The 19230-nt window shown below is 39.9% G+C and overlaps 1 protein-coding gene across 1 annotated transcript in view; it reads right to left on the reverse strand.

Moving 5' to 3' along the window:
* The window catches only part of zcchc2 (zinc finger, CCHC domain containing 2), a 107569-nt gene that overhangs the window by 7467 nt on the left and 80872 nt on the right, over positions 1-19230 (reverse strand). The window contains exons 8-12 of the mRNA XM_084326060.1: positions 13815-13869; positions 12152-12290; positions 6408-6478; positions 1109-1197; positions 155-271 (exon numbers count right to left, since the gene is read on the reverse strand). Of these exons, the coding sequence (XP_084182186.1) occupies positions 155-271; positions 1109-1197; positions 6408-6478; positions 12152-12290; positions 13815-13869 (471 nt within the window). The remainder of the gene's footprint in view (positions 1-154; positions 272-1108; positions 1198-6407; positions 6479-12151; positions 12291-13814; positions 13870-19230) is intronic.

Genomic DNA, 19230 nt, shown 5'->3' on the forward strand with positions numbered 1-19230 from the left:
TGCCCATTTAGCAGGTTGAACAGTTTTGAATGTAACATTATTGGCAGAATTGACAGGTTTACAGTGATGAAATCAAACCAAGCCAACTTTTGTTGTGAGGCGTGCATCTCATAATGACATGGTGTGTGTGTGCGTGCTGTGTGTGGTCTCTTACCTTTATTCTTCTCATCCTCGCTCTCCAGGCTCTCTGGTCCGTGGTGCTGGGGGCTGGAGGGGCAGCTGTAGCTCTCCGACGACGTGTCGCCATACGTGTCCAGGCCTGAACCCACGTCTAAATACAAACAACAATCATCATCATAAACAAACAAACAGTGTTTTCTTGCTTGCGAGACCCTGTATCCTAACTCAGCCGACACGTTGTTGACACAAAAGAGTTTAGCCGCAGGAACAAGCGGCGACGAGGCTTTCACACAAAGGCAGTGGTGATCTTTTAATTAAAGGGACAATAATCAGACTCGTCGCACACTGGGAGTCATTCCAGTCCGTCCACAACTAACTTGATGAGTTATTGGAAGCAGAACATTTCAGCATTTCTCAGCATCATTGCTAAACATGCTAGTGGAAGGCAATGGGGGGGGGGGGGGGGGGGGGGGGGGGGGTAGAAGTAAAATGACAGTAATGCATCTTTATCTGCTACAACATTGACCTTGTACTATAATACATATGGTCTTTCTTTTACGGCCTGGAAAAGGTACCGTGAAAAATATCACAATAATGGAAATCACATATCGATATAATATTGTGGGGATATAGCACAATATCATGCTGTATCGATATTTCCCCCACACCCCTAGTATGCAGTGTATTCAGCCACTCCTTTGACTGGATCTGGTTATGATCACAACAGCATGGACCGCTAACATCAGTGGTACCACCTTTCTCCAGAGAGCATTGGGACCATAACTCGCCACATTCTGGAATTTCCCCAAGGGGATCAATAAAGGAATATCTTATCTTATCTTACATTGCCCTCGCGTCCCATTTCAGAACTTATGTCTTACACATTATTCAACTGTCCCGCAATCACACATGCTATTTTCCAGGGTGCGTTAGCCTCCCTCCATCTACGGGACCCATCCGTCCATATATCCTCTATCCAGACACCCACCTTTTCCCTGGGGCCTTCTGCCTCGAGGCGACCGTGGTGGCACCATACTGCCGTTAGTCATGTAGGCAGTTCCCTTCTTCCCCTTCTCCCTGAGAGAGAGAGAGAAAGAGAGAATGAGAGAGAGAGAGAGAGACAGGAGGAGTACATTAATAATACTATCCCCAGAACAGTGGAGAAATGGAGGCATGATACCAAGCCAAGTATACATGCTACTAAAATCTCTTTGGACAGCAGCTTGGCCCTGAGGCTATAAGCTATGTACTTAGTGGCATACGTAGAATTTAAATAATAATTAAATAAAGAGATAAAAGAGAAATGCATATTATTTAAATTGCTATTTACATACTGACTAATAGTGTCTATAAGAGCAACCTAGAGCCATGCCTAATTTTGACCATGAACTGGGGTCGTCAAAAAGAGAATCAATGAAAGTCTTAACCGCATTGATCTCTAAAATTGATGATCAATATAATCAAAACTGACGTGTGGGGTTTTATCTATTAAATTCATTCACAAACATAATGGTCTGGAGTGACACCTTGATTGTTTTAACTGGATATAATCAGGTATTGCTTATTGAAATCAGTTCCATCCTAGTTGTATTCCCATGACACTCCTGTATCAGAGATGTTAACATGTCAGAAATCAAAGCATGGCGAGTTGATATTTTGAGTTTGTTTTCACCCTGATCTCATGGTATCTGTCGATCCTTGGTAAAAGCAAATAATGGATCGGATCAGTACTAAGTTTAGTGCCACATTCCAGTATCTGCACTGACATTTTTGGGGGGATTTTATTTGGCGACCCCCATTGTATCGCGTAATTTCAACGTGGAATCCACCCGGAGCCTATTTTCTGAAAATCCGCCTAAAATAAATGGAAAAGTAAATGGAATATTGCTCCACTTCTACAAGGTCCATTTTCATATTCTTGGTATCTAGGGACATCTATGTCAAGTCAAGTCAAGTCAGTTTTATTTGTATAGCACATTTCCAGGCAGCGGTAGCTGACACCAAAGTGCTTCACAAGCAGGTTGATAAAAACAAATTAGTGTGAGGCAAGGTATAAGATTAAAAGAAAGAAATAAAAAAACATGGCAAAGCAATGAAAGCAACAAAACAAACAATATGGTGCAAGATATAAGATTAAAAACATAATAAAGCAATGAAAGTAATAAAAACTGGTAGGACACAGTAAAATAAAGAGGATAGAAGGGTCAGGGGTCTAGTGGTAGTTAAGTAGGGGGGAAGGCCAAGGAGAACAGGTAGGTTTTCAAGAGTGATTTAAAAGCCTGTACGGTCTGGGCAGTCCGTACGCTGAGGGGGAGGCTGTTCCACAGTCTAGGCGCTGCGGTGGAGAAAGCTCTGTCTCCCCTAGTTTTGAGCCTGGTTCTGGGTACTACCAATAGCATCTGGTCAGCTGATCTGAGGGATCGGTGGGGGGTGTGGCGGTGCAGGAGCTCGGACAGATAGGAGGGAGCCGTGCCATTTAATGATTTAAAAACATTTAGTGCTAATTTAAAATCGATCCTGAAGCTAATAGGCAGCCAGTGGAGCGAGGCCAAAACTGGGCTGATGTGTTCGTATTTTCTTGTTTTGGTGAGGAGGCGCGTTCTGCACTAGTTGTAGGCGGCGGAGGAGGGACTTGTCAATGCCAGTGTACAGAGCATTGCAGTAGTCGAGGCGGGTGGTGACAAAGGCATGTATCACCGTCTCTAGGTTACTTTGGGAGAGGTATGCCTTTGTCTTCGCCAGGAGTCTAAGGTGATAAAAGCTATTTTTCACTACGGCGCTGACCTGTCTATCGAATTTAAAATTACTGTCGAAGATGACCCCGAGGTTCCTGACAGAGGTGGAGAGGTTTGGGCCCAGGGGACCAAGTGCGTCAATGAGGGGGGGCGGGGGGGCACTATTAAAAACAATGACCTCGGTTTTCCCTTCGTTCAATGTCAGGGAGTTTTCGGACATCCAGCACTTGATTTCTGCCAGGCAGTCAAGCAGTGGTTCTATTGATGTCTTCCCTTGGGTGGGCTTTAAGGGGAGGTAAACCTGCACGTCATCGGCGAAGCAGTGGAATGAGATCTTGTGTTTTGCCAAGATCTGGCCTAGGGGGAGTATGTATAGGAGGAAGAGAGTGGGACCCAATATCGAGCCTTGGGGCACCCCGCAGGTGAGGGGGGCCACAGAGGAAGTGAGATCACCGAGTTGGACAGAGAAGGTCCTATTACTCAGGTAGGACCGGAACCAGTCTAAGACGGGGCCCCTAAGGCCTACGTAATGCTCGAGGCGAGCTATAAGGATGTGGTGGTCTACCGTGTCAAAGGCGGCTGAGAGGTCAAGGAGTAATAGTAGGGATGAGATCTATGGACCTCAGTGAATGTATTTCCAGTGTCAGAAACATTGTGTCTATTACTAGCCTTGCTTAAATTGTGATGAAACAAAAGGAGAATATGAATTATGATTTTTCTTTGCATCTTTGACAGTGAATAACACCATGATAATAATGACCAAACAAAGAATCTCGTTCAGTACCTTCTTGATATCATGTGTACAAAAAATCTAAGGAAATGAATAAAGGGAAGATGATTAAACAGAAGGTTCTGTAGATACAGTACTGAATTCTCCCATCCGGACCAATGCAATTTGAAATATTATAGAATATAGAATAGCAGGCTTATAAATTACCTTATTATAGCCAATTCGCACTTATATATATATATATATATATATATATATATATATATATATATATATATATATATATATATATTATATATACATATATTATCTTTCAAATGCCCAAGTTCAATTTGGATTTAGTATCACCAGGCGCAGGCGTGCATGAGAACAGATAATGAAATCTACTGTAAATAGATAAAGATAGATACAAAATAAAGACTTATTTTATTTGGAATATAACATATAAGCAAAAGTAGCCTACTTTTCAATAAAAGAAACATTATAAATCTACATGCCTCGATGATGTCATTCTTTATATAGCCTAACAATTGTTTTTAAAAGCTCAATATACACAGATAATAATTAGACTAGAATTTCTCTGGGACAGTGAGACCTTCCAGGCCCACGTGGACCAGCGCCAGTGAAAACCCTGGTATGAATGGCTGTGTCTCAGATGGACGACCACACGCATCTCCCTCAGACTCAGGCCCCTTCAGCGTGTGTGTGTGTGTGTGTGTGTGTGTGTGTGTGTGTGTGTGTGTGTGCGTGTGTGTGTGCGTGTGTGTGTGTGTGTGTGTGTGTGGTGCTATTGGATGGCGTTCTGCATTAGCGTCACATAGCTAGCTCCTGTCGGGTTGAGTACATGTCTCTGGGACACTGCAGAGAAAAACAGACCCTCGAAAAGACTCAACCGGTCAGGCATAGGGGCAGATGTGGTTGTGGTTGTGTGTGTGTGGTTGTGTGTGTGTGGGCGCCGAGTATCCTGATTGAGCTCAGCAGTGGACTCCACCCCTTTCCCTGGCGGGCCCTGGAAGATAAAAATGTTCCCCCGTTGGGCTTTTTTCAGTCGCCCTCTATGAGGATATAACTTATAATGATAAATAAATGATGATGAAATAAAATAAAAACATTTTATTATATTAAATATTATATAATTACCGGAGTTTGAACAAGAGAACTAATGTTTTTTTTTAAATCTGTTTATTACTTTATTGTTTTATTAATTTCTTTTTAATTTATTTAATTTGTTTTTAATTTATGTTCGAAATAAATAAACCCATTCATTCATTCACGACACCCAGCACTCTCTTGTTTGTTATTTGTTTGGCATAATTTCAAAAGTCCAATTTGATTAATTATTTTAAATTGTGATACACCCCACATTGGATGTTCTGAATGTTAACTCTGGAAAAAAAATACTTTTTCATCCCCTAGCTGCCCATATTTTCTTTCTTCTGAAAAGTGACACCAGCATTACGTCACCAAACTGGACGGGACTGCTAAGCTCTATTTAATCAAGGTTTCAGGTAGATTCCTCTGCATGCATGTTGTCCTGGGTGGCTTCTGGAGTACGGACACACCCACTTGCATTGTGCTCGCAGGGGTAAAATCAATACCGTTTCCAGGGCAGCTTTGGCCCCAGTCCAGTTCAATCACATCAGTAGGATATGATGAGTGGAGTCTCTTTGAGATTATAGTGCGATAGGCCTTTTATACAGCACCCACCCCCGCCCACCGATCCCACCCATCACGTGATCGAAAATGTTCCCTAGAGAGATTTCCCCTCAATCTGCAATTATTACAAACTAATGTCTGACTTTTTAAAGAATTAAAAACTATTGCCAGTTGCTTTTGTGGCTGCTGTGAAAGCCATTTGTCTTGAACTGAACTGGGCAGCTTGACCTCTATCTTGCAGGGGAATAACTGTCTTGCACTTAATCATGCACGATATTAAGGTATTTTAAACATCAGTTTAAACTTCCAGTTAATCATAAGGTTAACCCTTGGTTTAAGGTGTAGCCATTTAGTTTTGTGTTAGGGTTAACAACTTTGCAGGGCACTATGAATTTTACATTTTGTTCATTGGGATTTTGCTCAACATTTAGCATTTTGGATATGTGCAATTGGGATAGTTTGATAACTTGTAATATGTGATACAATTCTCTCTCTCAAAAAGGTTTAATAATATAAATATGTGATATTTGATGGAACACAGGAGGCCTTGATATTATTAGAAAGTAGAGACATAATGAAAGTACTGTTAGAAAGCAGATATTCTTGTCAGTGAACCATCTGGGGGTCAGTGTGACTGAAGCCACATAATCACATATATATATCAAATCAAATCTAATTAATTTGTAGAGCCCGAGATGACATGGCATTGCCCACATGGGCTGAAAAGTCAAGAAGAAACATCACAATAGATCAAGAACAAAAACCACCATAAAATCCAAATATGCAACACTCCCAGACTTGCCCCAATGAAGATAAGGAACAACTCACAAATGTTTTACTATGTACCTAGCAATAGGGGAAAAAAGCACCACAGGCGATGTGGAGGAGAGAGACCTCAGATGGGCTGTTCAAAGGGGATCCCCCAACTGGATGTCGGTGATAATATAGTGTTACTATGGATGATAGATGGTTGGAGAATAGAACAGGCGAATAATTGGTATGTATGTATATATACATGTAATGAAACACGTGTATATATATATATAATATATATACATGGTAGCAATAAATAAATAGAGATAAGAACACTTTTTTTTAATGTATTATAAAACTACCATAATACTATATTCCCATAACAATACACCCCACAGCTGTAAGTAGCCTACCTATCTGTGGCCAGGACCCGGGTCTTGGTCTTGCCTACTGGGTGGCTGCCTCTCTTCTCATTGCCCTGGTGCTGTGGGAAGAACACACATTTGGTCAGGAGTCTCAGGACCATTACATAACATCAGCTAGAGTACTACTAGACCACATAACATGTCATAACATTAGCTAGAGCAGGGGTTCCCAAAGTTTTCAGGCCGAAATAACGGTGTCAGAGAGCCGCGACCCCCACTATTATAGGGGTGGTATAAAAAAAAATATATATATATTTTATGTATGGTTGAAACATGCAAATGTTCAAAGGCACACTCACTAATAAGCATTGGAGGCTTTTAATCAGGGCTGGACTGGGGAAATCATTCAGGCCAGGAAATATAGTGCGAAATATAGCCCCAGTCAGCCCACTTTTTAAGCGGGGGGTCTGGAGGTCCCCCACCAGGATTTAATAGACTTAATTTCCTGCATTCTGGTGCAGGAATTTTTTTATTTGTACCCTTTAAATGCCAGTGTGTGTGATGGCATCACAAGTGTTGTATTATAAAAAAAAAAAAAAAAAAAAAAAAAAAAAAAAAAAGTGAAATATTGCAATATATCAAATGCAAAGTAGATTTTTTTTTCTGGGGGGGGGGGGGGGGGGGGGGGGGGTGTTATTACAGTCTAGCATGTGTCAATTATTAGCAACACTGGTTTTGATGGATTTTTTGTTTGTGTGTGTGAGAGAGAGATAGAGAGAGAGATAGAGAGATAGAGATAGAGATAGAGATAGAGAGAGACTCTCCAACTTGTGTGAGTTTAGACTGCGTTACCTACCCTCTGTTGCAGTGATCTCCTGGTTGTTCCCCACCTAGGTTATCTAACTATACTGCCACTAGAAACACTGGCCTGGCCTGCTTCTACTGTAAGTTCAGTGGCCTGACTGCATGAAAAAATTAAAAATTAAAAGTAATAATTCTTTTTTATTCTTTTTATGAAATCAATACATTCTGGAAATCATCTCACTTTTGAGCAAATAGAAGGTTACATAATTGTAGTGGTTCATTTCCAATTTTTTTGGTGGAAGAAATGACATAGTAAAAAATATTTAAGAAATTAAATAAATAAATCCAGAAACGATTTAAGTGAATTTGTGAACAGATAACAGATTTTATGAGGCCCTAGTTTTGTGCACACATCCATTCATCCAGCAGTAGACAAGTAATCATGGCAATAAGGATGTGGAGGATTAATTTACACTCCTGCGGCTGCTATACATCAACTTCTCAGTCAGTCACTCACTAGGGAGGGAGCAGTCAGTCTACATAACATTCCTCAGCTAATATCAGCTAGTATTATTCATGAGTATGAAGTAAACAAATCCAATGGAAGTCCACAGGGACTATTTATATGTATTGATTGTTGAATGGAGCAGTGAATGAGTGATGCATGAGTCTATCGTGTGTGTGAGTGAATGAGAGAGTGGACTCTATCAGCAGTCTTATACAGCCTTGACAGACATCACTAAGGCCAGAGGTGAGTGCCCCCACTTACAGATACACTCAGTCAGAAACACATACATGCAAGTTAGTTGTTAGCTAATAGGGAATTAGTTCTGTGAATTAAATAAATAATGTCTTTAAATGGGGGCCTCGTCTATAACCATTGTGTATGTACAGAACATGGCTTGAAAGATGTGTCCACCACTTTCTAAGCAGAAGTTAGGATTTATAAAATTAAAAAAAACGTGTGGCATGTGACGAATGGCCTTTAAATCATCATCAAATACAGTTTGGAAATGGTGTTCTATAATACTTATTGTGCCATGATTTGACATTGTAGGGAACATCTTGATGTTTGATATCTATTTTAAATTAAAAATAGAAATCAACCAGTAAGGGATACAACTGAAAGGAACAACAATTCACAAAATCAATTAAATACAGATTAAGAAGTACATCAAGGAAAATAATAAAACTGATTCTATACCGATTTGAATACAGATTTTTTTGTATACCGATTAGAATTTTGGGATATGTAATTTTGTATTTTATAATATGCACTTTGTATTTTGCAGTATGTAATTTTGTATCTTATAATACTGTGGATGTTAAGGATATTGTGATTATTTTATACAGTTTTATTTATGCAATGCCTTTTAGATATTTGTGTGCTGGATGTTTTTAATGTTATATTTGTATGTCTGGACCCCAGGAAGAGTGGTCTTGACTAATGGGGATCCAAAATAAACAATACAAAATTTTTTGTCAGCTGCGTTTTAACCCCGACTGTATATACTGCATATTTTATTTGATTGAATAGTAATTTCAATGTTCTTGCATACACTCCCTTGTATGTCCCTTACTTTAACTCATTCTGCGCCACGGGTCGGGGGCGCCAGAGGGTGCTATTACGCCAGCACTGTAAGTCAATGGGGCGCTTTGTTCACTTGCGAGTGCTTAAAATATATCTTATATTATATCTATGGGTCTAATACACCCGTCGATTGTCAGTGAGTTGCTTCCAGTCAACATGTACAAACTAGGGATGTCCGATATTATCGGCCGACCGATATTATCGGCCGATATCGGCAGTAAAATGTGATGTCGGAAAATATCGGTATCGGTAATTTCTTTTTTTTTTTACATTTATTTAACCTTTATTTACCCAGGCAAGCAAGTAAGAACCAATTCTTATTTTATTTATTGTCAAAAGTATGCATGTTGGTTTAATTCAACAACAAGAGATATGTAATGTTAATTTTTACTTTTTTAATTATCATATTTTGCACAGATAATGCTTACATTTAGAAAGCCTTTTGAATGCATCCAGTGAAATTATTAATTACCTGAAATTATTCAGTTTTTTTGGGGGGAAACCCTGCATATATCGGTATCGGTTGATATCGGTATCGGTATCGGTATCGAAATTAAAAGTTGGACAATATCGGAATATCGGTATCGGTAAAAAAGCCAATATCGAGCATCCCTAGTACAAACATGTGTTTTTTCATCCGTACATTTCCGTTGTATACCGTTTTGAATATGAATATAGTTTGTGATTCTTAGTAATCCCAGGAAAAGACGCGATAATAGCTTTTAGTGGAATACACTAAACACGTCGTCATTTTTCGCCTGATTATCTAATCATCCTGAAATCAACGCTAGATGATCGTTATTATCCTTCCTCATGCAAGAATGAAAAGGGCCTCGTAGTGTGAGGCTCCCCCAGTCCCCTCCTGCACCCAACGGCACACAGCCACGATCGTGGTAGAAAGAAATATCAGATCAACGCAAGATTTTATATATAGTCCTTACCTGGTATCTGATGTAATGCAAAAGAAAGAATCCAATTATCTGATCGCCATTCCAAATACTGCTTGTGGAGGTTCGTCCCACATTACCGAGCGTTACACATGAACGGGCGGGCGGGGTTACTGTTCCATGCCTACCTCGCCTGAGTATTTAAACCCCGCCTGCACGGCTCGGATTGTCCCAGAAAAGAAACTACACCATTTTTAATGGGGTGCAATACACCCATTCCCAATGATAACATCAGGCTGGATGGATGAAAATGAATGGATATCGCTAATAAAAGAAATAACGATTAAAACCCGACTATACTCGTGATTGGCGCTGAATGAGTTAATAGATATTCCTCTCTCAAAATAATTGCCACTATAATCATTATTATGGTGGATTACGTTTATGTGAATTGAAGTGGATGTTCTGGCCCTTGATGATAATGAGTGCATGCAGTTATGACTGTCAGGGTATAATGAACAAATTAAATAGATTGCAAAGAATGTGTGTGAAACAAGGTTTCCAATTACCCTGCTGTACTGTCCCTGTTTCCACTGCTGGTATCGCTGTTAGTATTGCAATAGGCCTGTCACAGTAAAGTATGTTGGATGTGGCTTTTAAAAGAACATTTAAACAACAAGACATTTAACCTGAGTGATTAAGATTCTGACCCGTTTCCTTATAATCAGCCCTGCACATTATTTGTATTAATTACCGGCATTGCTGTAATTAAAGTGCATTTCTATCCGTACGTTATGACTGCTTTAGCGCTGTTGGAGACCGTATGCCTACTTTGATGAGGATGTGGAATTGAGATCATAACACTTTCCTGCTCATTGACTATGGCTGACTCGGAAGCTTACTGGCACTATGGCTTCCTATCAATTCTATTAGTAGGTTGATGCCGACAAGCCTTCTTCAAAATGATATCCCATCTAATCAACTTCACAGTTGGTGAAGGAATGTTTACTCAGCTAATAGGCCTACTAACGTTACTGTTTTCATTCGTCATTTTCTCATCAAGAGTGAATGACTAACGTCTGATATCACAACAGGTGGATAGGGGGCGTTTCAACAGCCATTCATGGTTAATTGTGGGAGTTAACCGGGTGGGAGCCGAAGATCATTCATGTGCCGCACAATTTCAGGTTGAATGGGGTTTATAAAGAGTATATGTAGGCGTACGCACGGTTTTATAAATCTGAATATTTTTAGGCATACAACGGTTTCCTTATTCCTACGCGTACGTACGTACACATTTAGTGTGGATTCTCCACAGTTGTATAAATGAGGCCTCAGGTCATTGTCCTTAACTATGACCCATTGTATTGGACTTGATAGTCAAGTTAGTCAATGGCTCACTGTCAGCAGACACCGGCACTGCTCTCAAAAACACCTTATCTTGACCTGGCCAAGCCGTATCTCGCATTCAAAACACCTTATCTTGACCTGGCCAAGCCTTATCTTCCAATAAAAACACAAAAAATAAACCTCACTTTATCCCTAGAGTTAATCTCTACTAAAAAACTAAATCTAAACCTCACTTTAGCCCTAGAGTTAATCTCTACTAAAAAGCTACATCTAAACCTCACTTTAGCCCTAGAGTTCATCTCTAAAAGGTTATCATTTAGCCTTCAGTTGTTCCATTCCATTATGCTGGTTGCCATGAACCTGACCTGCAACTTATAAAAGTCCTCCTGAAGACCTTTTGCTCCACTGGCCACAATGGGAGATAGTAGGGGTGTAACGGTACACAGAAGCCACAGTTCGGTATGTACCTCGGTTTTGTGGTCACGGTTCGGTACAAGAGGAAAAAAATATTTATAATAATATTAAATATAATTATTATTATTATTATTATTTTTTTATTAAGTTATACTTAAGTTCCATCTAGGCTTGCCGCGGTAGTCAGTGATAGCGGTGTTATTCTGTGTTCAGGCATCCACTCCGGTGTATGCTTTTTAAGTTTCACTTACACTTCTAGAGTAGATTTAACTTCCCGTGAAGCAGAGAAAGAAGACTCTAGAGAAGAGATGACATGTTACACAACAATGGCAGAGGATTTATCAATATTTTGGATTTAAACACCACAGCAGCTCGACTGGAGAGGAGCTTAGCAAAAGTATGTTTTTGTGCGTTTTATTTTTTCTCTCGGAATCAGCTGTGAGTGAAAGTCGTACGGAAGAAAGTTGGTGTGGGGGTGTGTGTGTTATTTGGCGAACAAGAAAATTATGAACATTTTCAGTAATGACCCTGCTGTGTTAATAACATATATTTTTGGAAGGGGTGAATTTTGAAATAAATTCTGCACGTAAAAAAAAAGGTCTGCACGTGCGTTCCGTTAGTGGTTAACGTACCGTTGCATTCGTCCGGTACACAGCGCGTACCGTTACACGACCCCTAGTAGATAAGGTTTAGAGTTAATTTGCCACTGTGAACGGGTCCATTCCAAGGATATCCTCTAGCCTCACCTGTTCTGCCCCAGCCTCCTGGTTGCTCTTCATCATGCAGCCCTTCTTCCTCCAGTCCGCCTGGCCATTGTGCTCGGAGCTGTGGGCTCCCCTCCGGCTCTCCCCCCTCTCCCCCTGGGAACCTTTGGCACTGGAAACACTGTTGGAGAGTCACACTTGTGTTAAGTGATGTCAGCCTCTTTCCTACTGCCTAGAAGAACTGAGAAACACAGAACAGTAATAGACAGAACTGTACAGTACAGTACAGAACAGAACAGAACAGGGCAAGGCAGAGAAGAGCAGAGCAGTTAGCCCTGTCAAGGCTAACCACAGTAACTCGAAAAAAGTCAGAATTGAGTTAAGAGTGAAATTGAACTAGTCAATAAATGTTTTATCTTGTGACCAAGTTTCAGATGTTAATGTCGCTCAGTTTTGGAGATATGGGGTTTTAAAAACTGCCGTAACTACAAAATCACACTCAAAACCCAGGCAGACCGCAGTAACTTCCAAACAGTGAAACTGAGAAAAATGGCTTTAAAGTGTTTTGACTTGCCATCCAAAATGTGTTATAGGTAGATAGATGATAGTACCCAGATTTAACATGTATTAATGAAGTAATCTTTAGGCATACAAAAATATGACGTAATTATTTAAATTAACCCAAAAAAAGACTAGTGCTACTAACCCTAGACTAGTGCTACTAACCCTAGACTAGTGCTACTAACCCTAGACCCATGCTACTAACCCTAGACTAGTGCTACTAACCCTAGACTAGTGCTACTAACCCTAGACCCATGCTACTAACCCTAGACTAGTGCTACTAATCCTAGACTAGTGCTACTAACCCTAGACTAGTGCTACTAACCCGAGACCCATGCTACTAACCCTAGACTAGTGCTACTAATCCTAGACCCATGCTACTAATCCTAGACTAGTGCTACTAACCCTAGACTAGTGCTACTAACCCTAGACTAGTGCTACTAACCCTAGACTAGTGCTACTAACCCTAGACTAGTGCTACTTGCCCTAGACTAGTGCTACTAACCCTAGACTCATGCTACTAACCCTAGACTAGTGCTACTTATCCTAGACCCATGCTACTAACCCAAAACTCATGCTACTAACCCTAGACTAGTGCTACTTATCCTAGACCCATGCTACTAACCATAGACTCAGGCTACTAACCCAAGACTCATGCTACTAACCCAAGACTCATGCTACTTATCCTAGACTAGTGCTACTTACCCAAGACTAGTGCTACTTATCCTAGACTAGTGCCAATTACTAGGGATGCTCGATATTGGCTTTTTTACCGATATCGATATACCGATATTGTCCAACCCTTAATTTCCGATACCGATATCAACCGATACCGATATATGCAGGGTTCCCCCCCCCCCCCCAAAATAATTATAGGGTAATTTCAGGTAATTAACATTACATATCTCTTGTTGTGGAATTAACACAACATTATGCATACTTTTGACAATAAATACAATCAGAATTTGTTCTTACTTGCTTGCCTGGGTAAATAAAGGTTATAGAAATTAAGATTTTTCTTTTTTTTGAAAACAGATACCGATATTTTCTGATATCACATTTTTATGCCGATATAGGCCGATAATATCGGTAGGCCAATAATATCGGACATCCCTACTAATTACCCAAGACTCATGCTACTTACCCTAGACTTGGGCTCTTGCTCCCATGCTTCTTCCTGTGTCCCTGAACGTACGGCTCTAGATTGGAGAAAATGACAACAAGAGACCTTTAGCTTCATAACACACCACTATGCCATTATGCAAGACACGGTGACATACAGTATCACAGACTGTGCTTAAAGGCAACATTCACCCCGAGATAGAATTCACAGATGTCATTTCAAATCATTTTCAAGTCAAGTCTCTAGTGATGATGTCATCATGATCATGATGTCATCAAGTGACTAATCCTCATCATGATGTCATCAAGTGACTAATCCTGGAGCTGCTCCATAGACGGTGAATAGTGGAACAACTCCTAGGACACTAACCATGGTGGCGACTATACTGGGATATGGATATGTTTTCTGATTCAGAGCTGAAAGTCCTACATTTTAAATACAACGTATTTGGATGCAATAGCTCAAACAAAGATTCTGTGAGCCCACCAAGTCGGCCGCTAATTCTTTGTCAATGGATTAAATGACATCACAAAATCAAGTCTTGAGACTCTGATTTCCAGCTTAAGGAGACAGTTGTCCATGTTTAAATATATTGACTTTACTGTCCAAAATCAATGGAATAGCACAATGTGTATTCTGTTTTGAGGTGGGTTTCCCCTTTAAATTGGTATGAAATTGATTGGTTTAATGGTGGAATCTGTTTATTTTTTTTGAACAAATGTTTTTTTATTTTTATTTTTGACATGACATACAAACATTTACAGTAGAAATCCACTATAAATCACAGGGCTATTACCAACATAATACTAACAATAATGACAGCCCGGTTTTTAAAATTAAAATAGATGTAGATTAAAGATTAAAGATATACACAGATTAATTACAATACAATACAACACATAAATGCTCTTGCTCGTTCTTCCCCCCCCTACCGGACCCCCCTTGAATACATCCATTATTCCATTTGATACCAAGGATTAAAAATTCATATAATGCTTTATCCTCTCCACCACTTCTAACCAGATTGCTATGCTGGCTTCATTAACACCTAGAATTCGTGCGGTAGATATCTCTAGGTAAATCACATCAAGATAGGTGGAATGGTGGAATCTGTTTAGTAACTTATTACACTGTAAATTTTCTCCTGACAGCTCTTGGTGTGGCCAGCAGTAGCAACTCCTCCCCTATACCCACTGAAATCCAACCCACACATCAGACAAAAACGGTGCCAAAAAGATGTAAACAAAGCACATGATACCGAGAGGGACTCTTTTGCCTAGAGATCACTGTTTGACGACATTACAGATTCTACCTTTAAAGGAACATACTGTATCAACATTATGGGAAATGTGCTTATTGTCTTCTCCAGAGACAATTTTCTACCAATATTCATTCAGTAGAAAGCTACCCGGCTGCAAGCTAGCCTAGCTTAGCAGTGGCACAAATGAAAGGAAGTGGATATGGACCACTACCCTAGCTTAAAACTCCCGGAGAGGGGGCGCCCAAGTGGCGAACCATGTAGCGCGCTGCGTCGCGAAGCGGTCCTGCGACCTTTGCAGAATGTCTTCCCCCCGCTCTGTCTCCCGTTCTTCCTCTCTCTACTGGACTGCTGGGTAGAAAAAACAATAAAAATCTACCAAAAAAAAAAAAAAAAAAAAAATTTAACTCCAGGAGAGGTGTTTTTGGCCAACAGTTAGGCTATTCCATTAATTTGTGCTTTCTAATGAACGCACAGAGAGGGAATTGGTATTTATCTTCTTGTCTGACGCTGGAGAAGACAGTACTACGCGCATTTCCCATAATGTTTGTGTGTTTCTTTAAGTTATAAGCCACAAATAAAGAGAAGCAGTAAAGTCTGAGATGTTTATCATATGGTGTGTGTGTAGTTTTTTTAATAGTTTGGGTTGGAAGAACTGGGCTAGAGCAGACTACAATGTGTGCCATTGTTGCTGGCTGGTAGAACCAGACCATTCCAGGAACTGCCTCTGTGCCCTTGAGGAAGGCAGTGAGACAGTAGCCTGGAGGTGACAGTATTCCCCTGGTACTCTACAGGCCTGTGTCTATGTGAGAGGGTTAACTTTCGTGTGTGTGTGTGTGTGTGTGTGTGTGTGTGTGTGTGTGTGTGTGTGTGTGTGTGTGTGTGTGTGTGAGTTAAAGTGTGTCTGTGAGAGAGTTAACCCTCTAAAGCCTACAGAGACAAAGGTTCGCCTGGACATAGTGTTATATTTTTGCGGATTCTGAGTTTATAAGTGAGTGAGTGAAAAATAACCGACAGGCATGTCACTTTTCAATCCAAGTTTGTACCAAGTTGTTCAAACTGTAATAACGTAATCAAATTCCAAATTCTTACAGTAAAGTGTATTATTAGTATCTAAACCAACGCAGGCCGCAGATAAAGCCTTGGACCTTTGCTTGTGGAGGAGTAAGCTCATGTCATATTCCCCTCCGAAAAATAAAGAAAGGTGAGTAAATTGTGACATTAAACAAAGAAATTAGTGCATCCATTAGACTGTAAATATAAGTGCATTCAGATTTTGTGAAGTGCCTACAGTATATCAGCACCAATGACAATGATACAATAATTGGGGGGGGGGGGGTTCTGATTACATAATGGTTCAATATAATTTGAAAAAAATTCCATATCACTTTGAATTTGTTCAAACTTGATTTTAGGAAACAGTGACGGCCCTAGGAGTGTGTGGTGGTGGTGGAACGCAGACATGACTTGTTGCACCAAAGTAAAACACTAGTGATGCCACTGTGTCCCTGCTGATACCGATTCTGAGCCCTAAACTATCAGTCAATCTGATCCATCACCTTTAGTGAACAGTATAAACTTAGACCATACGTTTGGGGTCAATGGACAAAACTAATAAATCATAAAAAAACATTTCATTAAGAAAGATCTAACATGTTTCTATGTGTTAAACGTGCAACAAATCAAGTCGCTTTGCTTAGATTTCCCCACAGACATTGCAAAATGAAATTAAAGGACTTTCAAGTACTTTTCCAAGCACTATTTTTCATTTTAAGGGCATTTTTAAAAGGATACAATGCACTTTTAAAAGCAGTTTTTTATAGAAAAATCCAATATATATGGCTTAAAACTAGGGATGTCCGATATTATCGTCCGATATTGGCATAAAAATGTGATATCGGAAAATATCGGTATCGGTTTTCAATAGGGATGCTCGATATTGGCTTTTTTACCGATACCGATATTCCGATATTGTCCAACTCTTAATTTCGATACCGATACCGATATCAACCGATACCGATATATGCAGGGTTTCCCCCCAAAAAAACTGAATAATTTCAGGTAATTAATAATTTCACTGGATGCATTCAAAAGGCTTTCTAAATGTAAGCATTATCTGTGCAAAATATGATAATTAAAAAAGTAAAAATTAACATTACATATCTCTTGTTGTTGAATTAAACCAACATGCATACTTTTGACAATAAATAAAATAAGAATTGGTTCTTACTTGCTTGCCTGGGTAAATAAAGGTTAAATAAATGTAAAACATTTTTTTTTTTTTTTTTTTAACGATACCGATATTTTCCGATATCACATTTTACTGCCGATATCGGCCGATAATATCGGTCGGCCGATAATATCGGACATCCCTAGTTTTCAACATTTTCTATTTTTAACATTTATTTAACCTTTATTTACCCAGGCAAGCAAGTAAGAACTACCGGTAATTATTATTTTATTTATTGTCAAAGTATGCATAATGTTGTGTTAATTACACGACAAGAGATATGTAATGTTAATTACCTGAAATTATTAAGTTTTTTGGGGGGGGGGGACCCTGCATATATCGGTATCGGTTGATATCGGTATCGGAAATTAAGAGTTGGACAATATCGGTATATCGGTATAAAAGCCAATATCGAGCATCCATACTTAAAACCAATTTCCGACAATTAGTTACACTTTAAATTAAAAAATTATTATTTCTTGATTCAGAACACTTATCATGGATGAACAACACTTTCAATGCGAATGGTTGATTTGAATTTCAAGGACTTTTTAAGCACCTTGTTAAAAAGAGTCTGTTTTCAAGGACCTTGTGCAAACCCTGGATAGACCCAGCCGGGTAATCGTGCAGATATTAGCCCTTTTAGAAATAATCTGCATCGGCTGATAACCACGGCCACATGGCCAATTAACAACAATTCTAGCACTACTCCTTTTGTCAACTATGAATTGATCCCCCCCAAAAAATATCTTCAATCAATTTATTTAGTTTGATACATTTGTTAATTTAAAATAATGAGTGCAGATCTACTAAAGAAAAGAACAGAATTGTTTTTGAGTCCCATTTGTTAATATTAACTTGTTGATTTTTATCATCATATTCATCAGTCAATCGGCCATCGTCTACCCTGCTCTCTAAATATCGGCATCGTCCATGGAAAAACCCATATCTCTCAACCACTATTTCTTGATATCCGATTTTAATATTAGGGACATTCTCCAATACCCTATTTTACCCTGCCATTGGACCGATGACCGATATCCGATACCAGCATCAGTACATCCCCACTGTATGCCAAGGTATTCAGTTCTGTTCTATTCTATTCTGTACTCTGCTCCACAATGCTAGTCAACAGCAACAGCAATACTGCTGCAATACTGTTCCGATTACTGCGGGTCCTCAGGCCTGTCGTACAGAACTTGTAAGTCGCTTTGGATAAAAGCGTGAGCTAAATGACTAAATGTAAATGTAAATGTAAGTACGACAACTTAAGGTTGACAGGGCCTAGCAGACATTAGCATAACTCAAACATTTCCAAGCCACTGTAGCATTAGCAAAGCTGAAGCTAGCATTAGCAAGGCCAGGTCTGTGATTATTGCTGGTGGCTCAGAGCGGGTCCAGCAGACAGCCAGGCAATATATAGCCATGAAATGGAAGGGTGTGGGAAGTTGGAAGGAGACAGGATGGCGTACCAAAATAAACAGGAGGCTAGTTAGGTTAGCATGTTAGTGACCTAGCTTCAGATAGTGACCTAATCCAAGCCCCCCCCCCCCATGCCCTTGTTGATTTGTCACGTCAAAAATCAATGATTACATTAAAAAAATAAAAAACATAACATTTTAGGTGAACATGGTGACAAGGTCACCGATTAGGGAGACACAATATGAGTAGAGGAGAGGGGCTACAGGTAGAGGAGAGGAGAGGGGCCTACAGGTAGAGGAGAGGAGAGGAGCCTACAGGTAGAGGAGAGGAGAGGGGCCTACAGGTAGAGGAGAGGAGAGGGGCCTACAGGTAGAGGAGAGGGCCTACAGGTAGAGGAGAGGAGCCTAAAGGTGGTCACAACCCATGGTGATTATAAACACGTGTCTTTCCCAAAATGAAGAGAACGCTCCCGTGCGATGTAATAATGTCCACCAGCTCTGCTCCTGAAACACGGTCCCTCTCCTGTG

This window comes from Notolepis coatsorum (genome assembly GCF_963971535.1).
Source record: "Notolepis coatsorum genome assembly, chromosome: 12".
Classification (NCBI taxonomy): Eukaryota; Metazoa; Chordata; class Actinopteri; order Aulopiformes; family Paralepididae; genus Notolepis; species Notolepis coatsorum.